At 40.7% G+C, this 27,319-nt stretch overlaps 1 protein-coding gene across 1 annotated transcript in view; it reads left to right on the plus strand.

Annotated features, from left to right (window-relative positions):
• The window catches only part of LRP6 (LDL receptor related protein 6), a 172,320-nt gene that overhangs the window by 100,565 nt on the left and 44,436 nt on the right, over window positions 1-27,319 (plus strand). Inside the window, exons 8-15 of the mRNA XM_006164814.2 lie at window positions 3,603-3,819; window positions 4,298-4,587; window positions 8,317-8,543; window positions 11,096-11,280; window positions 12,149-12,475; window positions 18,597-18,799; window positions 20,559-20,770; window positions 22,235-22,425. Coding sequence (XP_006164876.1) covers window positions 3,603-3,819; window positions 4,298-4,587; window positions 8,317-8,543; window positions 11,096-11,280; window positions 12,149-12,475; window positions 18,597-18,799; window positions 20,559-20,770; window positions 22,235-22,425 — 1,852 coding nt within the window. The remainder of the gene's footprint in view (window positions 1-3,602; window positions 3,820-4,297; window positions 4,588-8,316; window positions 8,544-11,095; window positions 11,281-12,148; window positions 12,476-18,596; window positions 18,800-20,558; window positions 20,771-22,234; window positions 22,426-27,319) is intronic.

The following is a 27,319-nucleotide window of genomic DNA, read 5'->3' on the forward strand; positions in this document are numbered from 1 at the left end:
GATAATCTCTATATTAGCATGGAGCCAAAGGTACAGATTAATAATAATCTTTCCTAATCTAAAGTACTTTCCTAAATTGGGTATCTTATAAAGGAAAATAAAAATTCCCAGGCAGTAATAAAATGGGACCAGAAACTCTAGGAGCTCTGGGAGTGGAGGGGTCACGACTATCTATTTCCCAGAAGTGGCCAGCAGTCTGCCAAATCTTTACACGGATTTACAGTTTCAAAAAGAACAATTTTTATGGATTCAGATCTCTGAGCTGTAGGAGCAAAGATAAGAATGTTATAGAAATGAATTTTCCTCCCTTAGGAAATTTTATTGAGTTTCTTGGGAATCCTGTGAGATTAGTAACTGTTCACCCTCAGGATTTTGCTTCCAGCATTATGGTCATTGACATTGTAATTAATTAATTAAGTTGCTGGAGGACGCATGTGCTTGCAGGAGAGAGAGAGGTAGAGAGAGCAAGAGAGAACCCTCTGTTTCTCCACCCTCTCGGTATTTGGGGCATGCACACACATCTGGCACATTTCACAAGTCACCAGGACTCAAACTGTTGGCTCCCATGTGGGATCCAGCTACCTAATGGATAGTGCTCAATCTCTGTGCTGTGGGGCCTGTTATTAACATTTTAAAATGTGGATTAAAAACTTCTGTGTATAGATGATGATAGTAGTCACAACCATCATTTATTAGTTTTTCTCTTATTCATAGTTTTGTGTTGCTACATTCTTTTAAATAAATTTTTTGCCATAGGGCAAATGTTCTTGCCAGAGAGAGACAGAGAAAAGAAAATGAGAAATCCCTCTCGTGGGGATGACCGTACTGCCATCTCTTCTCCAGTCTCCTCTCACACGTGCACTTATGCCCACTGTGATTTTTCAAGCTGCTGGGTGTGGGCCTCAAACTGTGGTCAGCCAGGTGGGAGTCCATGCCTTAACTACTACACCAGCTGTGCTGTCTAGTCCTACTCTCAAGTAGGTGATTTTTCAATGTGTGAGAAACACTCGTACCCAGTCATCTGAAAAACCAAGGGTTTAACATAAACACTTTAGGTATTTTCCTATTAAAAATCACTTTATGGGACCAGCAGATGACGAATTGGTTATGTTACTGGACTGCCACATAGTCGACTGTAGTTTGAGTCCGGACCCAGCGGCTTAAAATTCATGCTGGGTACATGTGTGTGTGTGTGTGCCCTAAATCCCAAGAGGAAAATGGAGGAGAAGGGATTGCGGCATCACCATCTCCCCGAGGGGGCGGGGGAGTGACTTCTTGCTTTCTGTCTGTGTGTCCAGCAAGGGCACATACTCTATAGCAAAAAAATCTCTCTTTAAAAAAAAAAAAAAAAGCTCATGCTGGGTGTGCACGCACACATGTGTATGTCCAAGATCTTGTGAGGAGGGTGGAAGAGATAAGATTATGGCATGGCCATCCCCCCTGGGGGGTGATTTCTCACTTTCTGTCTCTCCATCTCTCCAGCGAGTGCACATGTCCTATAGGAAAAATCTCTCTTTAAAAAAAATCACTTTACAAACATTAATTAAATTTTTTGCCAGACTCTCTGATAGGGATATGAGAAACACATAAGTGGATGAATTGAGAGTCCTATTATTTTGGAGTTTACATTTTAGTTAGATATATAAACAGATAATCTCTACCTTTTCTCCACTTAATCGTTTTACTCTTAAACACTTTTTCAATTATTTGACCCAATTAAAGATATGATAGGCATCATAAAATATATATAAGAATGGTCTGTTGCAAGAAATTGAGTGTAGAATATCTAAACTTGGCTTTAAAGTTACTGACTTTAAGAAGTATTTAATGTAGAACTTAGAGTAGTATTTAGAATTTTTTTAAACCTTGTTTTTTGACTTAAGTAACACTATTTAAATACAGGCTTACATAGTTGGACTAACAGAAATACCATTGTATCTGTTATGAACAGAAAAACAATCTATGCTCTCTTCCATTGAATATAAATAAAAATTTTATCAATATTTGGAAATTAGAAGAATCTAGCACAGTTTTGCTCAGTTTCCAAGAGCTAGATTTGATCTGTTCTTGGAAGGTCAGTAAGTGTTTTAAAATGTTAGGGAGGAGAAATAAAGATAACATCTGTTTTTCATTCCATTTAGGCAGTCACTGTTGACTTACTTGAAACATTTCTTACTAACTTTATGGATTAAAAAAGTAATATTTGCATATAAGATTACATCTGATAGCTTTTTTTTAGGCAGGTCGACGGCCAGCTATTGCTCATGTATACATGTTTTTGTTTTTGTGTTTTTGGGGAGAGAATTTTGCTATGTAGGGTACGTGCACTTGCCAGAGAAGCAGAGAGACAGAAAGCAAGAAATCATTCCCTGGGGGGGATGGCCACACCACAGTTCCTTCTCAAGAGTTTGGACATGCATGCCCATACACGGGTCTGAGTTTGTAGCTACTGAGTCTGGAACTCAAACTGCGATTGGCCGTGTGGATGTCCAACAACATAACCGCTATGCCATTTGCTGGTCCCAGTGTTTTTAATACCAAAATAACATTTCTGATGGCAAATTTGCCTAGCTGTGTGGCCACTTTATTGTTTTTTAAGATTATTTATTTTTATCATTATTATTATTTTTTAAAATTTGCTACAGGGAATGTGCATTCATGAGAGAGAGAGAGAGAATGAGAAAGCAAGTCACCACTTTTAGGACTTGAACCATGGTCAGCCATGAGGAAGTCTGGCCCCTTAACCACCATGCCGCCTGCTGGCCCCCATAGCCACTTTAAGTGGTAGAAATGCAATAGTGTAGTTAGAGACCTGAACACTGATACTTTGGAAGGCCTACTCTGTCTTCCAGAGCTGAAAGTGAGTGTAATTGCTGCAGTGTGTAACTGAGATTGAGTTTAATAAATAATGCCATTGGGTAGTTGGAAAGAGTAGGTATATCCTAGTTTCTTGAGCTTAATTGTAAAGAAGGTGTCATCAACTCAGTACTTCTATGTGGTTGTAACCTTAAAGGAGTGAGAGATTAATTGAGATCCCTCTTACCTGTTTTTTATTATTGTTGCTTTGACAAAAACAATGAAATAAAAATGCTAAGTGGAAAACGTCCTAAAAATGGCATCAGCTCTATTTACAAGCTCTGTGGCCTTATGCCAGTGTTTCCTTAGGTATAAAAAAGGCAAAGCACTCAAGATAAAATAATATGTTATAAAACAAAATGTGTGATAAAGTAATATATATACATGAAGGTACATTGTAATGTAACAGATGTACAGACAAACTTAAGGTAATGGTAATTAATATATTTTTAATTTTGACTCAGTTGCTTATTAGAAGAGTTGCATGCTGAATTTGAAGTTGCCAGGAGGTTTAAAAGAAAGAGTAATAAGAGATAGGAGGAAAAGAGATCGAATATGAGCTTATAATGAATATTTGAAATTCTTATTAAATCATCATGTAATTTTGTCAAAGCATCATAACAGGAGTAACTAAGATGGCTCTTGGATTTTGGTACAACACGCACTTGGATTTGTCATTTTTATGAACATTTGAAGGATAAGTACATATCTCATCCTCTTGTTTCTCTTTGACTTTAAACCTGAAGGTTATGAATACTGATGGCACTGGGAGGCGAGTACTAGTGGAAGATAAAATTCCTCACATATTTGGGTTTACTTTGTTGGGTGACTATGTTTACTGGACTGACTGGCAGAGGCGCAGCATCGAACGAGTGCACAAACGGAGTGCGGAGAGAGAGGTCATCATAGACCAGCTGCCTGACCTCATGGGTCTAAAGGCCACAAGTGTTCATCGAATCACTGGTAAATATTTCCAGAATTCTCTTGAAATGGAAACGAAAAATGAGGAAAGGAGGAGATAGCAACCTGTAAAGCAGCGGTCTAAATTGCTCGCGTTTTGAAGCACTGTAGAAATCATTGTTAGCACTATTTTTACTAGAAGGGCCTTTTAAAGTTTTGGGTTAGTTTTCAGGCTACATAGTTTGGACTGAAGGGCTAAATATGTACAAACATTCGCACACCTTCATTGAAAGAATTCAGCCTTATTGTATAAATAAGGTACCTTATTTTAAAGCTTACTGTGGGCAAAAGGAAAGTATTTTACTGTACCTTTACTCCCTATTCATGTTCATATTGCTGTTTATGAGATTAGAGTGGAAATTCTAGATGGGTGGCAGACATAATCTCAGGTCTTTGGAACCAAATGCTTAGTACTTTAAGCCTTAGTACTTGATTGTGTTGATATATGTCCTTCTGTTTCCTTTTGTAATTTATCTCTTAGGTTCTAACCCCTGTGCTGAGGAAAATGGAGGGTGTAGCCATCTCTGCCTTTACAGACCTCAGGGGCTTCGCTGCGCCTGCCCCATTGGCTTTGAACTCATCAGTGACATGAAGACGTGTATTGTCCCAGAGGCTTTCCTTTTGTTTTCCCGGAGAGCAGATATCAGACGAATTTCTTTGGAGACAAACAATAATAATGTGGCCATTCCGCTAACTGGAGTCAAAGAAGCTTCAGCTTTAGATTTTGATGTGACAGACAACCGGATTTATTGGACTGATATATCACTCAAGGTTAGTGAAAGACCTGGAGTGTTCAAGATGGGACCAGCAGTTAGCATAATGGCTATGTCACATAGTTGACCGCGGTTTAAGTCCTGGACCCAGTGGCTTAAACTCACGCCAGGCACATGTATGTGCGTGCCCAAGATCCCAAGAGGAGAATGGAGGACAAGGGATTGTGGTATGGCCATCCCCCCCTGGGGGGTGATTTCTCGCATTCTGTCTCTCTCTTTCTGGTGAGCACTTGCGCCCTATAGCAAAAAACCTCTCCAAAAAAATAAAGAATTTCTGACTTGTCATGCTATGACCTCCTTCCTCATTGCTTGATAGGCAAAGTTCAACAAAAATCTTTAACTTTTTAAGGAAAGTGACTGGAAAAGCCCATTCAGTATTTTATTACATGCATTTTAGTACACAATACTTTGCTAGAATGTTCTAAATCTGCAAGACATAATCTTTCTTTATTTTGTTTGATTTGAAGTGACGAATGGCATTTTCTGTAATTAGCTAGGTAAGCAGTGGTATGCTTCACATAAAATGTTCCATAGAGGCTCGCTTGATTTATGTTAGATTAAACTTTGGAGCCTGACTGAGGCAGAAAATGTCAATTATGAGTTATAGGATATCTTTATTTTCTTTTTCTAGGATAAATACTGAAAAGCATGTGGGGATAGTGAGAAAGGAATGACCTGACCAGTAAATCTAAACAATAATCTTTTCTTCTTCCAGATTGTTTTGGTCTTGTTTTAGATAACTTGTCTGAACTTTTGTCTGATATGCAAAAAATATGAGGTATTTGGAGCCAGAGTTGGATTTTAATGGTATTCAATAAAATCTATTAAGTGAATGGAAACATGAAGGAAATAAATAAATCTTGTCTTTTATAACCTGGCCTTTTAAATGTCCTCAGGTTGAAAAAGAGACAGTGCCTATCTTACAAGGCTGCTGTGAGTATTATATGAGAACACCTTTGGACATAAATACTTAGAGCGGTATTAGCAACTATTGGGGCCAGCAGGTGGCGTGGTGGTTAAGGATGCTGGACTTCCATGGGGCTAACCACAGTTTGAGTCCCAGACCTAGTGGCTCCCAGAGGCTTTCCTTTTGTTTTCCCGGAGAGCAGATATCAGACGAATTTCTTTGGAGACAAACAATAATAATGTGGCCATTCCGCTAACTGGAGTCAAAGAAGCTTCAGCTTTAGATTTTGATGTGACAGACAACCGGATTTATTGGACTGATATATCACTCAAGGTTAGTGAAAGACCTGGAGTGTTCAAGATGGGACCAGCAGTTAGCATAATGGCTATGTCACATAGTTGACCGCGGTTTAAGTCCTGGACCCAGTGGCTTAAACTCACGCCAGGCACATGTATGTGCGTGCCCAAGATCCCAAGAGGAGAATGGAGGACAAGGGATTGTGGTATGGCCATCCCCCCCTGGGGGGTGATTTCTCGCATTCTGTCTCTCTCTTTCTGGTGAGCACTTGCGCCCTATAGCAAAAAACCTCTCCAAAAAAATAAAGAATTTCTGACTTGTCATGCTATGACCTCCTTCCTCATTGCTTGATAGGCAAAGTTCAACAAAAATCTTTAACTTTTTAAGGAAAGTGACTGGAAAAGCCCATTCAGTATTTTATTACATGCATTTTAGTACACAATACTTTGCTAGAATGTTCTAAATCTGCAAGACATAATCTTTCTTTATTTTGTTTGATTTGAAGTGACGAATGGCATTTTCTGTAATTAGCTAGGTAAGCAGTGGTATGCTTCACATAAAATGTTCCATAGAGGCTCGCTTGATTTATGTTAGATTAAACTTTGGAGCCTGACTGAGGCAGAAAATGTCAATTATGAGTTATAGGATATCTTTATTTTCTTTTTCTAGGATAAATACTGAAAAGCATGTGGGGATAGTGAGAAAGGAATGACCTGACCAGTAAATCTAAACAATAATCTTTTCTTCTTCCAGATTGTTTTGGTCTTGTTTTAGATAACTTGTCTGAACTTTTGTCTGATATGCAAAAAATATGAGGTATTTGGAGCCAGAGTTGGATTTTAATGGTATTCAATAAAATCTATTAAGTGAATGGAAACATGAAGGAAATAAATAAATCTTGTCTTTTATAACCTGGCCTTTTAAATGTCCTCAGGTTGAAAAAGAGACAGTGCCTATCTTACAAGGCTGCTGTGAGTATTATATGAGAACACCTTTGGACATAAATACTTAGAGCGGTATTAGCAACTATTGGGGCCAGCAGGTGGCGTGGTGGTTAAGGATGCTGGACTTCCATGGGGCTAACCACAGTTTGAGTCCCAGACCTAGTGGCTTGCTTTCTTACTTTCTCACTCACTCACTCACTCTCTCTGCTCTTCTCTGGTCAAATTTAAAAAATAAATAAAGTTAAGTAAAATGATTCTTTGAAAAAAGAATTAGCAACTACTAATTTTGATTATGGTTGTTTTCTTTTTTTCTTTTTCTTTTTTTTATTTTGGAGAGACTTTTGCTATAGGCACATGCACTTGCCGGAGAGACAGACAGAAAGTGAGAAATTGCCCCCAACGGGGTAGCCACACCACAATCTCTTTTCCTCCATTCTCTTCTCGGAATTTTGGGCATGCACATATGCATACACTTCTGGCATGAGTTTTAAAACACCAGGTCCAGGACTTGAACCACGGTTGACTACGTGGGAGTCCAGCAACATAATCATTATGCCATCTGCTGGTCCTGTTTGTTGTAAATTTTATGGGATTCAAAGCTATAGTGGTAATAATATGATAATGATTATAGTGATTTATTTTTATTATTATTAGAGGGTGATTGTGCCTGCTGAAGGGGTGAGGGAGGGAGAGAAGGAGAGAAAGAAAGAAAGGAGAAGCCCTCCTACTCAGGGGGATGTGGCTATGCCACAGTCACCTCTCTTCCACTCTCATCAGAACCCTGGGCATGCACACACATGTACCTAGTGTGTCTCAAGCCACAGGGACTGCGATCTGAACTTGGTCAGCCATGTAGACTCCAGTTCCCAATGCATAGTGCTTAACCACCATGCCACAGGGCAGGCCGTATTTTCATTTTCTTATAAGGTTATTGAGATTGTTGATTGACACAATGACTTGATATACTCTCAAGTACCTTTATTTTAAATTTAAGTTTATTTTTATTTCTTTCATGAGATAGGGAAACAGAAAGAAAGACATTCTCAACAGTGTCTTACTCCGCCCTCCTGTATCTGTGCTGCGCCAGCCAGATAATGTGTGCGTATACATTCCTGACAGGCATAGGAGACTTTGGGACATGAACTTGGCATCTTCCCATGTGGACTCCACGTTGCAAAGCTTTGCATTGCTACTGTGCCACCGTGACTGACCTCGAGTACTTTTAGAAAGCTGACTACCAGTTAAGGATCTACAGCAACCTGGTCATATTCTTTTCCTTTGATTACTAATAAATTTTAGAAGAAAGGTCATTCCATGGTTGTCTTACATAGTAGAATAAATGTTTAGTTCTTACGAGACTTAAAATTTTCTCCTTGAATTGGTAGTAAAACTCGAGGTGACAGTTGCATTTATTAGAGATCGATGTTAAGTTTACTTAGAAATTATATCAATTTCATTATGGAACAGTGTGCCTCTTGGTGTTTCTGGATCCCTCCTCCCTCAGCAAAAAGTAAACTAAACCTTTGTGGATAGTGTTTTATATTTGTCATGTGACTTGTTTGTTAATTTTATTTTGCAGACCATCAGCAGAGCCTTCATGAATGGCAGTGCACTGGAACATGTGGTAGAATTCGGCTTAGATTATCCAGAAGGCATGGCAGTAGACTGGCTTGGGAAGAACTTGTACTGGGCAGACACGGGGACGAATCGAATCGAGGTGTCAAAGTTGGATGGGCAGCATCGACAAGTTCTGGTGTGGAAAGATCTAGATAGCCCAAGAGCTCTAGCGTTGGACCCTGCCGAAGGGTAAACAGCTTTGCTCTGCATTCTTGGTGACTGCCTTAAAAATTTGGAGAAATATAACCTAGTTACTGATTATAGTCTTGATGTACTAGATAGTGTTTATGAGGAATCTGAAACTAAATATAGATAGGCTTTATTTTAAAACCATTAATTGAGATTTAGTGATTAAGAATGAATAATATTAGCTAATTTTACTTTTGTATTACCATTGGGTAAAGAAAGAATGCAATGAATTAGTAATCAAATATTACTGATTGATATTAATTTTATTTATTTTATTTTTAAGAATTATTTAACGTATTATTAATTAGACCAGAGAGAGAGAGAGAAGAAAAGTGAGAAAGCAAGCTGCCAGGTCTGGAATTTGAACCGTGGTTGGCCATGTGCGAGTCTAGCACCTTAACCACCACACCATTTGCTGGTACCACTGATGGATATTTATATACTGAATGAATAGCTTTTTTTTTAGTATTATCAACCCATATTTGCTCCCCAGTTATACTGGATTCTAACCCCATTGTAGTAAACTCACTGAAATAATACTGTGTGCTAAGAAACGACTGCATTAAAGAAACTCCATTTTAGAATATTCAGTAATTCACAATGGGCAGTTAGTTTGATCACTATTATAAACTTGGAGAAATATTGATGTTCTGAGACAGATGAAACTGTTTACAGAATGGCATGCTTTTCAAGGGAAGGTGATGTGTCTTATAAGAGTCAGCAAGTGTTTAAAAGTCAACAGTAAGACGTATGAAATTTGAAGGAAAATTCCACTTTTAAAAGAAGTCAACAGTGTGAACTTAATAAACATATTTACTATAACTGTAATTAAAAATGGTTTTCCCGAAGTCACCATATTAATTCCATGATTAGCTAGTTGTCCATCCAATTAGAAAACCATCTCAAAGGTAGCTTCTTTACACTCATGTGTTGTGAAGGGATTATGGTCATCTTTGCTCTGAGCATTAGTTGCTAGACAGATAAATTTAGTTATTGGGGCTAAACTAACAGGTTAGTTAGAACAGGTTACTGGTGGCAAGTGTGAAATTTCTATCACAGTTGTTTCTCTTTGGTTCTTATGATGTGCACATGCTTGTCAGCTGACAAGTGCAAATGCAAACAAAGCCTGGGGTGACTTTAATTTTCAGGAAAGGATGTTCATACATTGCTACCCACTCAGTCAGCTAAAAGGGTGATGAGTGAATGTCTGTCCAGAGATACTTCACAATAGCTGGCACGTGGCATACTTTCCTAATCCCAGTATACAGAATATTTTGAGAATCAGCACTTTACTAGGTTTTTGTTGTTGTTGGTTTATTTCTTCTTTGAGCACATGTGAGGGAAAGACAGGCAGCAGTTCCAGCACAGTCCTGACACTGCATCCACCCCTCTTCTTCGGCTAGCCCTGGATGATGGGCACGTGCATGCCTTGTGTATGCAGAGAGGCTCCCAAACTTGCACTGAAAGGCCATCTGGCTAAGAATTAGGTTCTCATTCTAGTTCTGCCATGTAACTGGCTCAGAGACATTCTACAACTCATTCACATTCCTTTTAATGCTTGGATCTCCTTATCTGTAAAAAGCCTATGCCGTAGGGTTGCCCAACGATTCTAGTAAAAAAAACCTCAAAAAAGTGGAAAACAGAGGAATATTCTAAAATGTCACAGGGATGGTAATAGCGTTCATTGCCCAGCTGACATACTGAAGAGTTATATAGTATGCTCCTTTGCACCTTGTGACCAAATGCATTTTCAAGTTTTGGTTTTGACTTCAATTAAAGGCTCAGTTTTATTTTGACATCTGATATACTTCTGCAACATGTTTATGAATAAGGTCGTTGATTACACAGGTTAAAAAGTAAGTTGGGAACCAGCAGTTAGCGTAATGGCTATGTCGCTGGACTCCCACGTAGTCGACCGTGGTTTGCGTCCCGGACCCGGTGGCTTAAAACTCACGCCGGGTGCATGTGCGTGCGTGCCCAGGATCCCGAGAGGAGAATGGAGGAGAAGGGATTGCGGCGTGACCATCCCCCCTGGGGGATGATTTCTCGCTTTCTGTCTCTGTCTCTCTCTCTCTGTCTGTCTGGCGAGCGCACACGCCCTATAGCGAAAAACCTCTCCAAAAAAAAAAAAAGTAAGTTCAACTATTTAAAAACTCTAGTTACTTATGTCCAGAAATATATAGAGATATTTTATTCAGAAGTGTACCAGATTCTGAGACCATAGTTTTGGTCCTTAGCTGTTTTTGTGAATATTAGTTTTATAAATACCATTGCTGCAATAAAGAAACCATTGGTTTGGTTCCAGTTCCTAGGTTTGGATGGAACATGTTCATTGGAAAGACTAAGGAAAACTGACTCACTTCCTTTTTGGGATATGAGAAAAATATTTAGTTGAAAGTGCCAAAATAATTGAAAGAATCTAACTGATTTTGTTTTATCCATTTTCTTTCTTTACACATATTTTCTTTACATTTACTTAAAATTACCATGCATGTGAGTGGCCTTTTCTCCCAGATAATCAAAGTGTTAAATATCCATTGTTTTGAATTTAGATTTATGTATTGGACTGAATGGGGTGGAAAACCTAAGATAGACCGAGCTGCTATGGATGGAAGTGAACGTACTACATTAGTTCCAAATGTGGGGCGGGCAAATGGTCTGACTATTGACTATGCTAAAAGGAGGCTTTATTGGACAGACCTGGACACCAACTTAATAGAGTCATCAAATATGCTTGGTAAGCTTTCCTACTTAACTGCCTTTTTTCCTTCTTTAAAATCAGGTTCTAACCATGTCAGGATCCTCTCGTCTCAACCTCCCATCTGGTGTTGTACTGGCACGCCTAGCCCTTTGTTAGATAGGACCTCACCTCGTTTTTTTCAAGCCACCAGAGCCAGGATTCAAAGCATGGTCAGTCATAAGTGATCTGGCTTTCTATACAGGATACTTAGCTTCTGTGCTATGGGGCTGCTCTAGGTACTTGGAGTAATACCTCTTTACTCATGTAAAGATGCTGTCGTTAGGCTTATAGTGAAGTCTGTAACTCCCTAGATACCACTGAAGTGACTGTTCGTAGTAAAGTAAAATATATATAGTTTCATCTTTTTTGAATGGCAGAATCTCACCACACTGTGTTACTCCCTGCAGCCTCCCAGCCAGCCAGGGTCAGAGGTGTATGTGAGCATGCCTGTCATGTTCAGATTGATCTGGGTTCTGAACCTGGGCCTCCCATGTGGCTCAAGTATTATGCAACCTGTGCCAGTGCACTTGGGCCATATGTTCCCATCTTTTTATGGAAAGAAGAGTTGAATGTAGGCCCTTACATAGAGGAAACAACACCATAGTAAAATTTGGGCCATTTTTGGAGGTTTAAACAAACTTAGTGATTTATAATAGGAATATAAGTTACAGGCATGGTGAGAATGCAGATGTATTGATTTCAAGAAACTGGTATGGTTTTAGAATTGCCTTTAAATGAATTGTTCTATTTTAAATTGCTTACAAATGTAATGTTTTACTCTTCTTTTTTTTCCAACAAGACACTTGTATCCTTACATTATTGCATTTCTCTGCTTCTTCCCTGTCTACTGCCTTTCTGAAAATAGGACTCAACCGTGAAGTTATAGCAGATGACTTGCCTCATCCTTTTGGCTTAACTCAGTACCAAGATTACATCTACTGGACAGACTGGAGCCGACGCAGCATTGAGCGTGCCAACAAAACCAGTGGCCAAAACCGCACCATCATTCAGGGCCATTTGGATTATGTGATGGACATCCTGGTCTTCCACTCCTCTCGGCAGGCAGGGTGGAATGAGTGCGCTTCCAGCAACGGCCACTGCTCCCACCTCTGCTTGGCTGTGCCAGTTGGAGGTTTTGTGTGTGGTTGCCCTGCCCACTACTCACTTAATGCCGACAACAGGACTTGTAGTGGTGAGTTGCATTTCCCTCAAGCATGCTAGAATCAAAAGAAAGCAGCATTTGGAAAGTGCTTTAGTCATGTTTGTTCTTTTTTTTTTTTTTTTTCTTAAGTTTTTTTCCGTAGGGTATACATAACTTGTTAGAGAGACATTGAGAGGGAGGGAGAGTGAGAAATTAAACTCCAGGAGAGATGGCCACACTGCAATCACTTCTTCTCCATTCTCTTCCTGGGATATTGTACACCCACACACAGAAACTCAGCATGATTTTCAAGCCATCAGGTCTGGGACTAGAACCATGGTCGGCCATGTGGGAGTCTAGCACCTTAACTGCCACGCCAACTACAGGCCCCAGTCATGTTCTTTCTGTGATATATAAGGCAGGGGAGATTGAGAGTTGATCATTTGTTTAATTTAAAGGGAGCAAGTGGAAAAATAAACTTTTGTTCCTTATGTGTTTGATGATAGCAATTTGATATTAAAGAAAAATTAAAACTTTTACCCTTGGGCATTAAATATTTAGTTAAAAATTTGCATGGCATTATTGAGAGACAAAGTTACGGGTACTATACCTAATTTATATATGTTCACTTTAAGGAAAGAGCAGTATGAATAATACAACAAAGAAAAGTCTCAAAACATATCCTCCTTGACTTTTTTTTTTTTTTTTTGGACAGGTTTTGCTGTAGGGCACGTGTGCTCTCCAGATAGACAGGGAGACAGAAAACGAGAAATCACCCCCCAGGGGGGATGGCCACGCTGCAATCCCTTCTCCTCCATTCTCTCGGGATCTTGGGCACGCACACACACACGCCCGGCATGAGTTTTAAGCCACCGGGTCCAGGATGCGAACCACTGTCAACCACATGGGAGTCCAGCGACATAGCCATTATACTAACTGCTGGTCCCTCCTCTTTGACTTTTGAATGCATAGAATAGGACAAACAAAATGTTTTAATATAAGAGACCAGGCAAAAAACATGTTGGGAGAGCATTTAACCCCAAGTTAAACAGTAGTTGATGGTGGGGAACGAGAGCACTCATGCTCTAATTCAGTGGTTTAGTGTCAGTTGCTACTGAACTCCAGCTGGTAGGACCAGTTTTCTCATCCAGTTATGAATCCAGGTTTTTAGGTTTTTGTTTGTTCGTTTTGGCTAAAGTATCTCTTGGTATTTTAAAAAATGTTTAAACACATATATACAATGCTGAAAATAAAGTGTGTAACAAAACACTATTGCCTAGGGGAAATCTGGGTTATGGTTTAAATATATAGGAAAGCCCATGTCTTGGTGGATAGACAAGAACAAATTAGATTATATAATCAAAACATAGAGATTAGATCAGAAAGGGGGTAGAGAAAAAATCACCTCCCCAGAGGAGATGGCCACTCTGCTGTCCCTTCTCCTTCATTCTCCTCTTGGAAGTTTGGGCATGCATACACATGCACTCAATGTTTTTCAAGCCACTGGGTCCAGGATCTAGCTGCCTTAACATCCACACCACCTGCCAGCCCATATTTAGGCTTTTAAATGGCATAGTCTATGCCACTTAAAGTTCTGCCTGTCTCATAAATAAGTCAAAGTATCAGATTGCTCTTAGAAATTCTGAGCCAGTTAATTGTAATCTTTCCTGCCTTTGAGTGTACTTTTGGGACAAGCGTTCTTCTGGACCCTTATCTGGAGCCACATTTGGCTTTATTTGATCCCATATTTCCGGAACAAGATTCACACCTTTAACAATCTTATTGAAGGGAACCAAATATATATTTGATTAATTCTCAGGCAGGAAGATTTCAGATATAAAACTCTTTTTCTAAATTTCATTGTATGTGTGAGATGAGGGATCTTCAGAAAGTTCATACAGAATGCAGTGTTATGGGAACCAGCAGTTAGCGTAATGGCTATGTCGCTGAACTCCCATGTAGTCGACCGCGGTTCGCATCCCAGACCCGGTAGCTTAAACTCACGCCGGGCACGTGTGTGTGCGCGTGCCCAAGATCCCGAGAGAAGAATGGAGGAGAAGGGATGGCAGCGTGGCCATCCCCCCTGGGGGAGTGATTTCTCGCTTTCTATCTCTCTGTCTCTCTCTGTGTTTCTGGTGAGCGCATGCGCCTTATAGCAAAAACCTCTTCTAAATAAATAAATAAATAAATAAATAAACTCAGTGTTATGAACAAATGGCATGGATGTCAGCATTTTTCCTTTTCTGGCACCAAAATAAAGTCATATTTTCATTCCACTTTTCACCAACTTTTTGAAAGTCCTTTGTCCAAGTAGTGCTTATTCTGTTGGAAACTTTTAGAGCTTTCTTTTGCTGTTTTTCTTTCATTTACTGAGAAAGTAGTACTGCCAAAATAACAATTCTTTAAAAAAGGAAAAAAGATGGCAGAGTTTTTAGCTGCCATATTCTGTGTGATGTTTGTTCTTACTACTTGAGGCATAGACTCTATCAAAATTGTTAAAAGTTGTTAAATCAGTATGTGACAGATTCCAGATAGTGGAGATTTCTAGTAGAATCCTTGAGATATCTTCTAAATTTTCCAAGCTTTTAACAAAAGAAGAACTGAAATAATTTTAGTATTACAAATACCAGATTTTTTTGAGTACCGATGAGTTCCTTTGGGATTTAAGCCAATATACATTTGAGTGTAAAATGTAAAATAAGGCCAGGAACCACAAATAATAGAGCTGTGAAGAATGGGACCTACAGCAAGGAGTCCAGGCTTGGCTTATTTATTTTTCATATCCCTGAGAAGTACAGGATTCTGGAGTTAAGTGATGACTGAGCACCAAGAGAATAGAACATCATTATGGAACATACATGCATACCCTTCTTTTTTTTTTAATGAGAATTTAAAAATGCTTTTGGACCTTGAAGTTGTCGGTAGCTCTCTCAAATGTCATTCTTTTCTAGACTTTTTTTGGTGTGTTAAAGATGGCTTCCTAGTGGAGCCAGCAGATTGTGTAATGATTATGTCACTGGACTCCTACCTTCAACCATGGTTCAAATCCCCGACCTGGCAGTTTAAAACTCAAGCTGGGTGTGTGTGCGTGGGTCCCCAAAATCCCAAGAAGACAGTGAGAGAAGGGATTGCGGCGTGTCCATATCCCTTGGGGGGTGATTGTTTGCTTTCTGTCTGTCTGTCTCTCTGGTGAGTGCATGTGCCCTATAGCAAAAATCTATCTCTAAAAAAAAAAAGATGGCTACCTAGTCACGAGCCTAGTTGGGAAGGGGAACTGTTTTCTCTGTTGCGTTTTCCCATTTTGTGACTTTAGGGCATCAACCTGGCATCAAAACAGGATTTTAAAAAATTAGTTTGTTAATGTGTTTCTTCCATGAGCAAGAGAGACAGAGCAATATAGAGCCAACACTCCCAACTGGGTCTTGATGCCAGTACCCACCCCATGCCCAGCCTCACCCAGCCAGGATCTAGGACTTTTGGATGGGAACCTGGTACCTCCTCATCTGGCTCAGCCTTACAGAGCATTGTGTTTTACCTTTGTTTCACAGTTGGGCTTCAAAGCAGAACATTTTTAAATGAAAATATAAGTGTAACTATAAAATATAAAGTTTTTTTTTTAAATTAGGGTTAGAATAATAAGTGTGAGCCATTCCCATGGTACCTGGTGTTGCTGCAGATATCGGAGACCCTCGGTGTGAGGAGTCTTTGTGGCCCTGGGTGAGCCTGGGCCCGAGCAGGGATGGGACTGGGTAGGTGGCACATGCCCAGGGGCTCCAGCTTCCTAGTGGTGCCCCTCACAGAACGATGCCCCCATCTGGATGCTGGTACAGCACATCCACCAGCAGCAGGCTGAGCATGCATAGACCTTCTGCTGACTGGAGGAGTGGCCATGCTGGGCTAGCTGATGGGAGCACCAGAGCTAACAGGGCAGGAGGACAAGGTGCAGGTGCACCAGCTGAAGATGAAGGTAATTAAAACCAAGTAGGCAATCAGCGAGGTTCTCCAGGGTTTGATGTGGACTCTGCCGAGTGATGGTGGCTACTAGGGACATGCTGAAGGAGATAGGAACTTGGGACAGATGGCACCCAGCCCAGCCCTGACGGCCAGCTGGCCAGGGTCATGCCCTGCTGGGTGAACTCCCACAAAAAAGACGCCTCTTCTGAAAGAAAGAAGAAAGAAAAGAATGTAAAGCATTTTTAATTATTGGTGCTTTGGTAACTTTTATAGCTACTTCCTCTTCCTGTAGTCATCACATGCAAAGCAAAATAAAGTCTCCCTCTGTATTCTGTGAAGGTTTACTTCTTTTTGGTAACAACTTTATTACTGCCACCACGGTAATAATAAATAATAACTTTTTACTCTACATTTATATGGTACCATTTTTAAAAATATTTTTACGTATAATGTAAAATTCTTAGAGAAATTCAATGAGAGGGAGAAGCTGCCATAAACATTATTTTACAGTTAATTAAACTTTGACCCAGAGAGGTTCAGTTAAGATCAAGTGACTTAGTTAAGATCAAATGACTAGGGCAGTGAGAAGACTGAGAGTGAAACCAGTTTCGAGGTTTCTGCTTTGACCTGTGGCGGCTCAGGCCTCCTGCCACCCACCACACACAAGAAAGTCAAGGAGAACCAGGGTTTTTGACTTAGTAGACTATGAGAAGTTTATATATTAGATTGGTGCAAAGGTGATACGGTTTTGTATTGTTGAAATTTGCTGTTTGATATTGGATACCTTCTTAAATGTGGTTATGTTATCATTTAATGCACATTTCTTTGTTTTTGTGTTTTTTTTTTTGCTGGTGACTTACTGCTGTTTATATGTGTTTTATACTATGGAAATGATGTTAGACAAGCAAAGTTGAGTGATTTTCTTATTTGAGTTCAAAATGGGTCATAAAGCAGAGGAGACAATGTGTAACACCAACAACACACTGGCCCAGGAATTGCTAGTGAATGTACAGTGCAGCGGTGGTTCAAGAGGTTTTGCAAAGGAGTTGAGAACTTTGAAGATGAGTGTAGTGGCTGGCCATTGAAAGTTGACAGTGACCAAATGAGAGCATCTTTAAAGCCGACCCTCTGATCCTCTTAGAACTACACGAGAAGCTGCTAAAGAACTTGGTATGGACCATTCTGTGTTCATTGAGCATTTGAAGTGAATTGGAGAGGTGCAAAGCCTTGATAAGTGGGTGCCTTGTGAGCTGGCCAAAATTGAAAAAAATCATTTTGAAATGTCTTCTCGTGTTACTCTACGCAACAACAATGAACTATTTCTCGATTGGATTGTGACATGCAAAAAAAGTGGATTTTATGTGACAACCACTGATGACCAGCTCAATGGTTAGACTGAGAGGAGCTCCAAAGCACTCCACAAAGTCAAACTTGCACCAAAAAAAGGTTATGGTCACTATTTGGTGGGGTCTGATCCACTACAGCTTTCTGAATCCCAACAAAACCATTACATCTGAGAAGTATGTTCAGCAAGTTGATGAGATGCACCGACAACTGCAACACCCTTAGCCAACATTGGTCAGCAGAAAGGGCCCAGTTTTCCTCCTCGACACCCACCTCATGTCACACATCCAGCACTTTCAAAGCTGAACCAATTGGGCTTACAGAGTTTTGCCTCATCCACCGCGTTCATCAACTGACTACCACTTCTTCAAACAACTCAGTGACTTTTTGTAGGAAAAACGCTTCCACAACCAGTAGGGTGCCTAAAGTGCTTTCAAAGAGTTCATCGAATCCCGAATCAAGGATTTTTATGCCACAGGAATAAAACTCTTTCTTATTGGCAAAAATGTGTTGTTCGTAATGGTTCCTATTTCGATGAATAAAGATGTGTTTGCCTAGTTATAATGATTTAAAAGGTCATGGTCTGAAACTGCAGTTCCTTTTGCACCAACCTAATACCTTTAGCAAATGCCTCATTGGTATCAAGCCTCCTGTGGAATTTCTGTGGACGAGGTGGAGAAAACAGGCTAGGTGACTGTGCCATTGGATAAATTCATAACCAGAGAGTCTGAGGCATGCCACAGGTTCTGTTTTCAACCTAACCTGTTCAACATCTAAGTCTATTTTATATGAGATAAATGCAGTAGGCCAAATCTTAAGGTGATACAGGACTTAGCATAATTGTAATTCAAATTTCATCTTTTCTTTTTTTAAGCTCCTACCACTTTCCTGCTCTTCAGTCAGAAGAGTGCCATCAACCGAATGGTAATTGATGAACAGCAGAGCCCTGACATCATCCTTCCTATCCATAGCCTTCGGAATGTCCGGGCCATTGACTATGACCCACTGGACAAGCAACTGTATTGGATTGACTCCCGACAAAACATGATCCGGAAGGCACAGGAAGATGGCAGCCAGGTGATTTAGAGCTCCATTTAAATTCCATTTCTTATGACTAGTAACTTGACCAGCCAACTATCCTATCTAATTTAAGTCTTGACTCTGATCAAGACAGAGTGAGAGAGAGAGAGAATGTGTATGTTTGGGGCAGGGGGGGAGAAAGAGAGAATCTGAAATTCTGGACCTAGAAGCTTTTTTCCACTGATGATCTCTTCTTTGAGTATTGCTTGATAATACTAGGATGAAAATCATACCGTGACAACGTAGGGTCATATATCTGTAATGACTTTGTGACTGCTACCCACATCTGATTGTATAGTCTTTTTCATTGTCGTTTTATTGTGTGGAGTGTAAGATGTTTTAAAATCAAATAGGTCTTAATTCTGATCCCAACTCTGTTGCTCACTAGGATTCTTAGGAGCTTCGTTAGCTGAAAAGAATGCAAAGCTCATAGTCCATACTTGTTGCATAGTAGGGATTCAATAAATATGTTCCATTACTAACTATATTTTGAAAGTTTAGAGGTTTGGACACAAAACACAATCTCAGTAAAATTAGAATTATATGGGTTGTGTAACCGACCCAGTGATCTTTTTAGTAAATATTTCTCACTGACTATGGCGTGAGAGTGAGGATATTATCAGTAATTCTTTCTGTGCTTACATACCAGCCACGGAGTTACATCCTACTCTCCATATTAATTTGCTCATTTTCTGTGGCCAAGCAGTGGTGAGACTGGGGTTACAATATGTATTGATTTGTTGTCTTCTTTAATAGCAGTGATGTTAAATTAGATTTTGGAGATTGAAATTTAGGGAGATTAGATTAACTGTTTGCTCTGTCTTATGATAAAGAGGAAGAAGGTAGTTTATTTAGGTCTGTGGAGTGATAATTCAGGAATTTCATCATAAATGTGTATATGTCATTCGCACTTTGCACTACATAAGCCAAGAATGGTGAGTTGATTACTAGTGGATAAAATGATAGTTATTGTAGAGCCAGGACATGACAAAAGATTAGGTAACTTCCTTAATGAAAGTGTTACCTCAGAGATACTGAGTAAATAAAGTATAGTTCATTCAGGCAGATAAAGCCACTGTTTTTGCTTGACTTTATATAGGAAAAATTTTGATTTTTGGATTTGAGAATCTGAGAAAGATATGGTTTCTAAATGAGGTTTGCATTCCTCACTAGTTACGGTTTTCACGAGGGCAGGGTTTGGCACAGGTGCTCAAATATGACACCATTGACGTTTTGGGGCTGGATAGGTCTTTGTTCATGGGAGTGCTGCATTGTACATCGTAGGACGTTTAGCAGCATCCCTGGGCTCGACAGCTAGATGCCAGTTATACCCTCACCATTGTGACAATTGAAAATGTCTCCAGACATCGCCAAATGCCCATGGGGGCATAGTCACCTCTGGTTGAGAACCACCACTCTAGAGGCATTTCTAGGGTGTGGTTCTAGGCGCAGTTGTCTCCTGTTCACAGCAGACAGCTGCTACCTTCTCACTTTCATCTCTGATCAAGGCGTTAACAAGTTCTTGGAGCAACTAATCCGGCCTCAGTTTTCTCTTCTGCTCCAGGCTGTAATAACGCAAGGAAACGTTTGAGATATGTGTTAACAAAGCAGCACATTTCTCATAAAAACGTTGCTATAAGAAACGTCCTTAAGCCCTGGAGATCCTTCTTGGGTGCTGATCACATTGGTTGTAAGCATCGTCAGTGATCCCCTTGGAGTTGTCCGTTGAATTTTGTGTATCTTTTTTTCTCTCTAGGGCTTTACTGTGGTTGTGAGCTCAGTTCCGAATCAGAACCTAGAAATACAGCCCTATGACCTCAGCATTGATATTTATAGCCGCTACATCTACTGGACTTGTGAAGCTACCAATGTCATTAACGTGACCAGATTAGATGGGCGATCAATCGGGCTGGTGCTAAAAGGCGAACAAGACAGACCTCGAGCCATCGTGGTGAACCCAGAGAAAGGGTATGTTAGAAGAGTGGCATTGAACCATCTTGGGATCTGAGACCCTTCTCAACCTTCCTTTTCAGCCCTCTATTTATTTACCTTAAGTTTATTGTGCTCTGTTTACCTACCTCTGCATTTTCTTTGAGCTTTCTTGTACTTCCTCTGTTTCAACTGCCTGGAGTTTTCTTCCTTTGTCACCATTGCGTCTAAATTTTACTCATACCTCCAGCTGTTACTGCTGCCACGTCCTCCGTGCAGTTTTTCTTGGTCTTAACCTCACTCCCAGCTGGATGAGCTCCTCTCCTCTCCTGTACACCCAGCAGTCCATGTCTGCACCTCTCTAGACACACGTAGTCATTTTCAGCTTCCCTTATACTTAACTCTTTTCCAGTCTTATTTCCTACTGGATTTTAGGTACCTTTATGACAAGAATGAATATGTCTTCCTTCATTTGATATAGAGCTTTGCATTTAGTAAATACTAAGTACTCAGTTGCATCAGCATAAATGATGAATTCAGTAGGAAGGAGAATAGCTTACTTCAAAAGAGTTACAAGAAAATGTTGAAATCTGTAAGTTAAACATAATAAATGATTCACACATGACTTATTTTTGATTATTAAATAGGTTAATTGGGAAAGAAATTTAGAATTTTGTGTCCAATTTTTTCTGGCCACTAATCTTTAATTTATTGTAGTGTTATGAAAGTAGATAGGCCTATACCTAACACTCTTCTATTAATCTTTTTTTTTTTTTTTTTGGAGAGGTTTTTGCTATAGGGTGCGTGCTCTTGCCAGAAAGACAGAGAGACAGAGAGACAGAAAGCGAGAAATCACCCTCCCAGGGGGATGGCCATGCCGCAGTCCCTTCTCCTCCATTCTCCTCTCGGGATCTTGGGCATACATGCACACGCGCCCGGCGTGAGTTTAAGCCACCGGGTCCAGGACAAACCATGGTCGACTACATGGGAGTCCAGCAACATAGCCATTACGCTGCTAGTCCCTGTTCTATTAATCTATGAAAGTTCGTTTCCTGAGAACTTCTATGTGTGTAGTCCTTGTTACTGTTATTGAAAGTAGCCAAAGCATACTGTGACCTTATGAAAAAACAGTTCTAGGCCTGCTGTGCTTGTGCCATAGTAATGTAATGCCCGGTGATGCTGAGGTCATACAGGAAGGTCCCAGGCTAGAGTCTCGAAGCTTCTGTGCATACTAGGTGTGTGCACATCCAGGATCCTGGCAGGCTGAGGCTGTGGGTAGGTTCAAGGAGTGAAGGTCCTCTTGGGGTGCTCGCTTTTCTCTGTCTCCCCTTCCCTCCTTGTCTCATGAAAGAAAGAAATAAATCACCTTAATACACACACACACACACACACACATATTTAAAAATAAGATTTAAAAATATTTTTTCATTTCTCTTAATCAGCAAGAATATTCTCATATGGTTTCTCAGGTCAGAAGCTTACTGTTTCCTCCATTCTCTACAGGTATATGTATTTTACCAATCTTCAGGAAAGGTCTCCCAAAATTGAACGGGCTGCTTTGGATGGGACAGAACGGGAAGTCCTCTTTTTTAGTGGCTTAAGTAAACCAATTGCTTTAGCCCTTGACAGCAGGTTGGGCAAGCTCTTTTGGGCTGATTCAGATCTCCGACGAATTGAAAGCAGTGATCTTTCAGGTAACCAAGAAACATGTTTCCTTATTTTGGTTTAAGTTGTTAAGGTGATTCATCAATAGCATTTATATTTTTCTTGAATTGTATTATTTTTATACATGTTTCTTCTCAACTTTATGTACCAAATGAAGCGGGCATCAAATTGGTTGGGAAAGAGCTTTTTCTTTTTTCGACTGTCAACATGATTACTTCCTCTCTTACCTAATTATTTGCCAGTTTCCTTTTCTTGACTCGATAAATAATTTATTTTCTAATTCTCATCACTTCTGGCCCGAATGCTAGCCTAGTTTGGGCTCCTCTTTGCTTGTTATTTTCTGAAGCATAGTTTCTTAAAAAGTCTTCAGGGTAGCTTCATAACCTGTAGGAAAAAGGTCTAGTTGCACTCTTCAATTTTTTTGGAGAGGTTTTTGCTATAGGGTGCGTGCTCTTGCCAGAAAGACAGAGAGACAGAGAGACAGAAAGCGAGAAATCACCCTCCCAGGGGGATGGCCATGCCGCAGTCCCTTCTCCTCCATTCTCCTCTCGGGATCTTGGGCATACATGCACACGCGCCCGGCGTGAGTTTAAGCCACCGGGTCCAGGACAAACCATGGTCGACTACATGGGAGTCCAGCAACATAGCCATTACGCTGCTAGTCCCTGTTCTATTAATCTATGAAAGTTCGTTTCCTGAGAACTTCTATGTGTGTAGTCCTTGTTACTGTTATTGAAAGTAGCCAAAGCATACTGTGACCTTATGAAAAAACAGTTCTAGGCCTGCTGTGCTTGTGCCATAGTAATGTAATGCCCGGTGATGCTGAGGTCATACAGGAAGGTCCCAGGCTAGAGTCTCGAAGCTTCTGTGCATACTAGGTGTGTGCACATCCAGGATCCTGGCAGGCTGAGGCTGTGGGTAGGTTCAAGGAGTGAAGGTCCTCTTGGGGTGCTCGCTTTTCTCTGTCTCCCCTTCCCTCCTTGTCTCATGAAAGAAAGAAATAAATCACCTTAATACACACACACACACACACACACATATTTAAAAATAAGATTTAAAAATATTTTTTCATTTCTCTTAATCAGCAAGAATATTCTCATATGGTTTCTCAGGTCAGAAGCTTACTGTTTCCTCCATTCTCTACAGGTATATGTATTTTACCAATCTTCAGGAAAGGTCTCCCAAAATTGAACGGGCTGCTTTGGATGGGACAGAACGGGAAGTCCTCTTTTTTAGTGGCTTAAGTAAACCAATTGCTTTAGCCCTTGACAGCAGGTTGGGCAAGCTCTTTTGGGCTGATTCAGATCTCCGACGAATTGAAAGCAGTGATCTTTCAGGTAACCAAGAAACATGTTTCCTTATTTTGGTTTAAGTTGTTAAGGTGATTCATCAATAGCATTTATATTTTTCTTGAATTGTATTATTTTTATACATGTTTCTTCTCAACTTTATGTACCAAATGAAGCGGGCATCAAATTGGTTGGGAAAGAGCTTTTTCTTTTTTCGACTGTCAACATGATTACTTCCTCTCTTACCTAATTATTTGCCAGTTTCCTTTTCTTGACTCGATAAATAATTTATTTTCTAATTCTCATCACTTCTGGCCCGAATGCTAGCCTAGTTTGGGCTCCTCTTTGCTTGTTATTTTCTGAAGCATAGTTTCTTAAAAAGTCTTCAGGGTAGCTTCATAACCTGTAGGAAAAAGGTCTAGTTGCACTCTTCAAGTTGGCATAAGTTGGTATTTGCCTTTCTCAAACTCATCACGACCTTTGCATTGCTGGTACTTTAACCTAATTAAATCATTCATTGACCCTATATTTTTACTTTCGCATTTCTCTGCATTCAGTCCTCGGCTGATAATCACAGTTGCCTTCCCAACCCCTAATTGCTGATGTCCACATACCCTGTGTAGACTCACTAGTGGCCAGGGACATGAAATTAACATAGTACATTTTTTTAGAGGCTAGCAGGTGGCTTAGTGGTTAAAGTGCTGGATTCCTTCTTAGTTGACTACAGTTTGTAACACTGGACTTGGTGGCGTGAAACTCATGCCAGGCACTTGTGCCCAAAATCCTGAGAGGAAAAGGGATTGTGGCATAGCCATCCTGCTCCTGGGGAGTGATTTCTTGCTTTTTGACTGTCTCTGTCTCTATAGGAAATACACATGACCTGTAGCAAAATCCTTCTCAAAAAAAAAAATAAATAAAACAAACATTGTTTATGTACATTAGAGTGGCGAAAATACGTTCAAGTTGATTATGCCTAACATTGGCCAGGGTGGTGGGAAATGGCATGCTATCATGTGCTTTGGTGGAAGTGGAAGTTGGTAGAACTTCTACGGAGAGCCATTTGCCAGTAGTTATCAAAATTTTAAATATGATGGGAACCAGCAGTTAGCGTAATGGCTATGTCGCTGGACTCCCACGTAGTCAACCGCGGTTCGTGTCCCGGACCCGGTGGCTTAAATCTCACGCCGGGCGCGAGTGCGTGCGTGCCCAAGATCCCGAGAGGAGAATGGAGGAGAAGGGATTGCGGCGTGACCATCCCCCCTGGGGGGTGATTTCTCGCTTTCTGTCTCTATGTCTCTCTCTGTCTGTCTGGCGAGCGCACGCGCCCTACAGTGAAAAGCTCTCTAAAAAAAAAAAAAAAAAAAATTTAAATATGTTTTCCCTTTGATCTGTTAGTTTCCATTTTAGATGGTTGTCTTGCAGAAATACCACTCCAGATGTACAAGGGTATCCACTGAGCAATATTACTGATAAATCTCTTAATAGAGAAATATATTCTAGTATATTAATGTAAGGAATGGTATGCCCTTTAGAAGAATATGGTAGATCTGCATACACCGACAGGGGATGACTTTTTAGGTTTTCGCCATAGGGTGTGTACACTTGCTGGAAAGAGAGAGAGACAGAGAGAAAGTGAGAAATCACCCCCCCAGGAAGATGGCCATGCCACAATCTTCTTGGGATTTTGAGTGCAAGTTTCCAGCATGATTTTCAAGCCATTGGGTCCAGGACTCAAACTGCAGTCGGCCGCATGGGAGTCCAGCACCTTAATCATCACACCACCTGCTGGCCTCAACATAGAAAGTTTTTTAAAATTTAAGTTGCATTGGGCTGACTGTGACACAATAGCAAATTGTAACACTGAGGCTGATCTACATGGGAAGGTTCTGAGTTCGCTTCCAGAGACCTCCCTGAGCATGTCAGGTGCACATGTGCTTATGGTCTGGGGCAGGCTGAAGCAGAGGGCGAATTGTGGCATCAAACCCAGTTGAGGGGACCAGATGGTGGTGCATTGGTAAGCACTGTGCTCTCTGAGGCTGACCCACACTGGAAGGCTCTAGGTGCATATCTGGAGACCTCCCTGGGTAAGCCAGGCATGCATGTGCCCATGATTCCAGGCTGGCTCGGATGGATTGTAGTGTTGAAACTCTGTTGGGAGTGCTGTCTGTCTTTCTAGGTAATGGAAGAAATAAACAAAAATAAAATAGTAAAAATTAGGTTGCATAATAGTGTTGAATAAGATCCTCTTTTCTTTACAATTTTAAATTATATGGTATATACGCTACACACACACTGCATATATACTTTTTTTGGCTAAAGGAGAGCGTTTTATTATTTGTATGTATGTATAGAAAACTCAACAGTGCACATTCAACCCTGTTTGTTGGTGACCTTTTTTTTTAGCCTTTGCCTTTTCCAGTTTGGCAATGCCAGCCTCTTATTTTGGGCCCAAGACATTGCCTCCCCAGTGACAGTGGATCTCGTTGCATCTGTCTTTGTAACTGGTCCTGATGGCTTCCTCCAGCTTAGCCAGGATGCCTTTGTCCTCTGAGTTAACCTGTGCAAAGGTGATGGTGATGCAGGTTTCCCTGCGGACCAGACGTCCCAGCCTGGCCTTCCCCTAGATAATGCATAGGGAACTCCCGTCTTCCGACACAGAGCAGGCAGGAAGACGCCAGCTCCATGGAGTTCACATCCTGTGCAGTCACCACCCGCTGAGCCTTCTTGTTCTCCACCAAGGTGGTGACAGTGTTGACCATGCTTGGAGGACCGGCAGCCTCTTCGTGGGGGCATCCCCTTTGCCGACAGCTTTCTTCTCAGCCCAGCCCAGCAGTCTCGGCTGCTTCTCTTATTTCGTCTCTGGCCTGTACTTGTGGACCAGCTTAAGCAGCTGAATAGCTGTCTGGCGGTCCAGGGTCTGGGTGAACTGGGCCATCACAGGCGGCACTTTCAGCTGCTTGCAGAGGATGGCCCTCTGCTGCTGCAGCCAGATGTAGCAAGGCCATTTGATGAAGCAGGTGAGGTGCCTTTTGGGCTGGATGTCCCGTCCTTACCAAAATTCTAAGGCCTTTTCTCAAACAGGGAATTGACCACCACCTTAGCCTCCTGCTGCTTCACAAAAGTAGGGCTAGAGCCTCCTCCTTCCCCTTGACCTTATTTCCCTTTGGCAACTTGGGCAATTAGAGGAGAGAGCTACACCACACATATACTATTAAGAAATGTGGGAACTAGCTCTGTAGTGCGGTGGTTAAGCACACAAAAGAAGCTGAATCCTTTGACCAGCGTTCGAGCCCCGGCCCCGGAGGCTTCAACAACATGCTGGGCATCCACATGTGTGAACAAGATCCTTATAATATAGAGTTGGAGGAAAGCAGATTGTGCTATGACCAGGCTGCATTGGGAGATTTTGTCTCTCTTTATCTTGTGCATATGCAGGCATCCTCTGACGTAAAATAAAATAAAAGAAACATGGACATATATGTCTGTTTCTCAAGAAACAGATACAACCTATGAAAGGTCTGGAATGTTAGCATAGTGAAATGTTAAGAGTACTTATTCCTGTATCTATATTTTTTTAGAGAATTATTTTATTTAACTTTTATTTATTTTGATTTGAACAGAGAAGGGAGGGGAG

This window comes from Tupaia chinensis, unplaced genomic scaffold (genome assembly GCF_000334495.1).
Source record: "Tupaia chinensis unplaced genomic scaffold, TupChi_1.0 Scaffold143728_1, whole genome shotgun sequence".
Classification (NCBI taxonomy): Eukaryota; Metazoa; Chordata; class Mammalia; order Scandentia; family Tupaiidae; genus Tupaia; species Tupaia belangeri.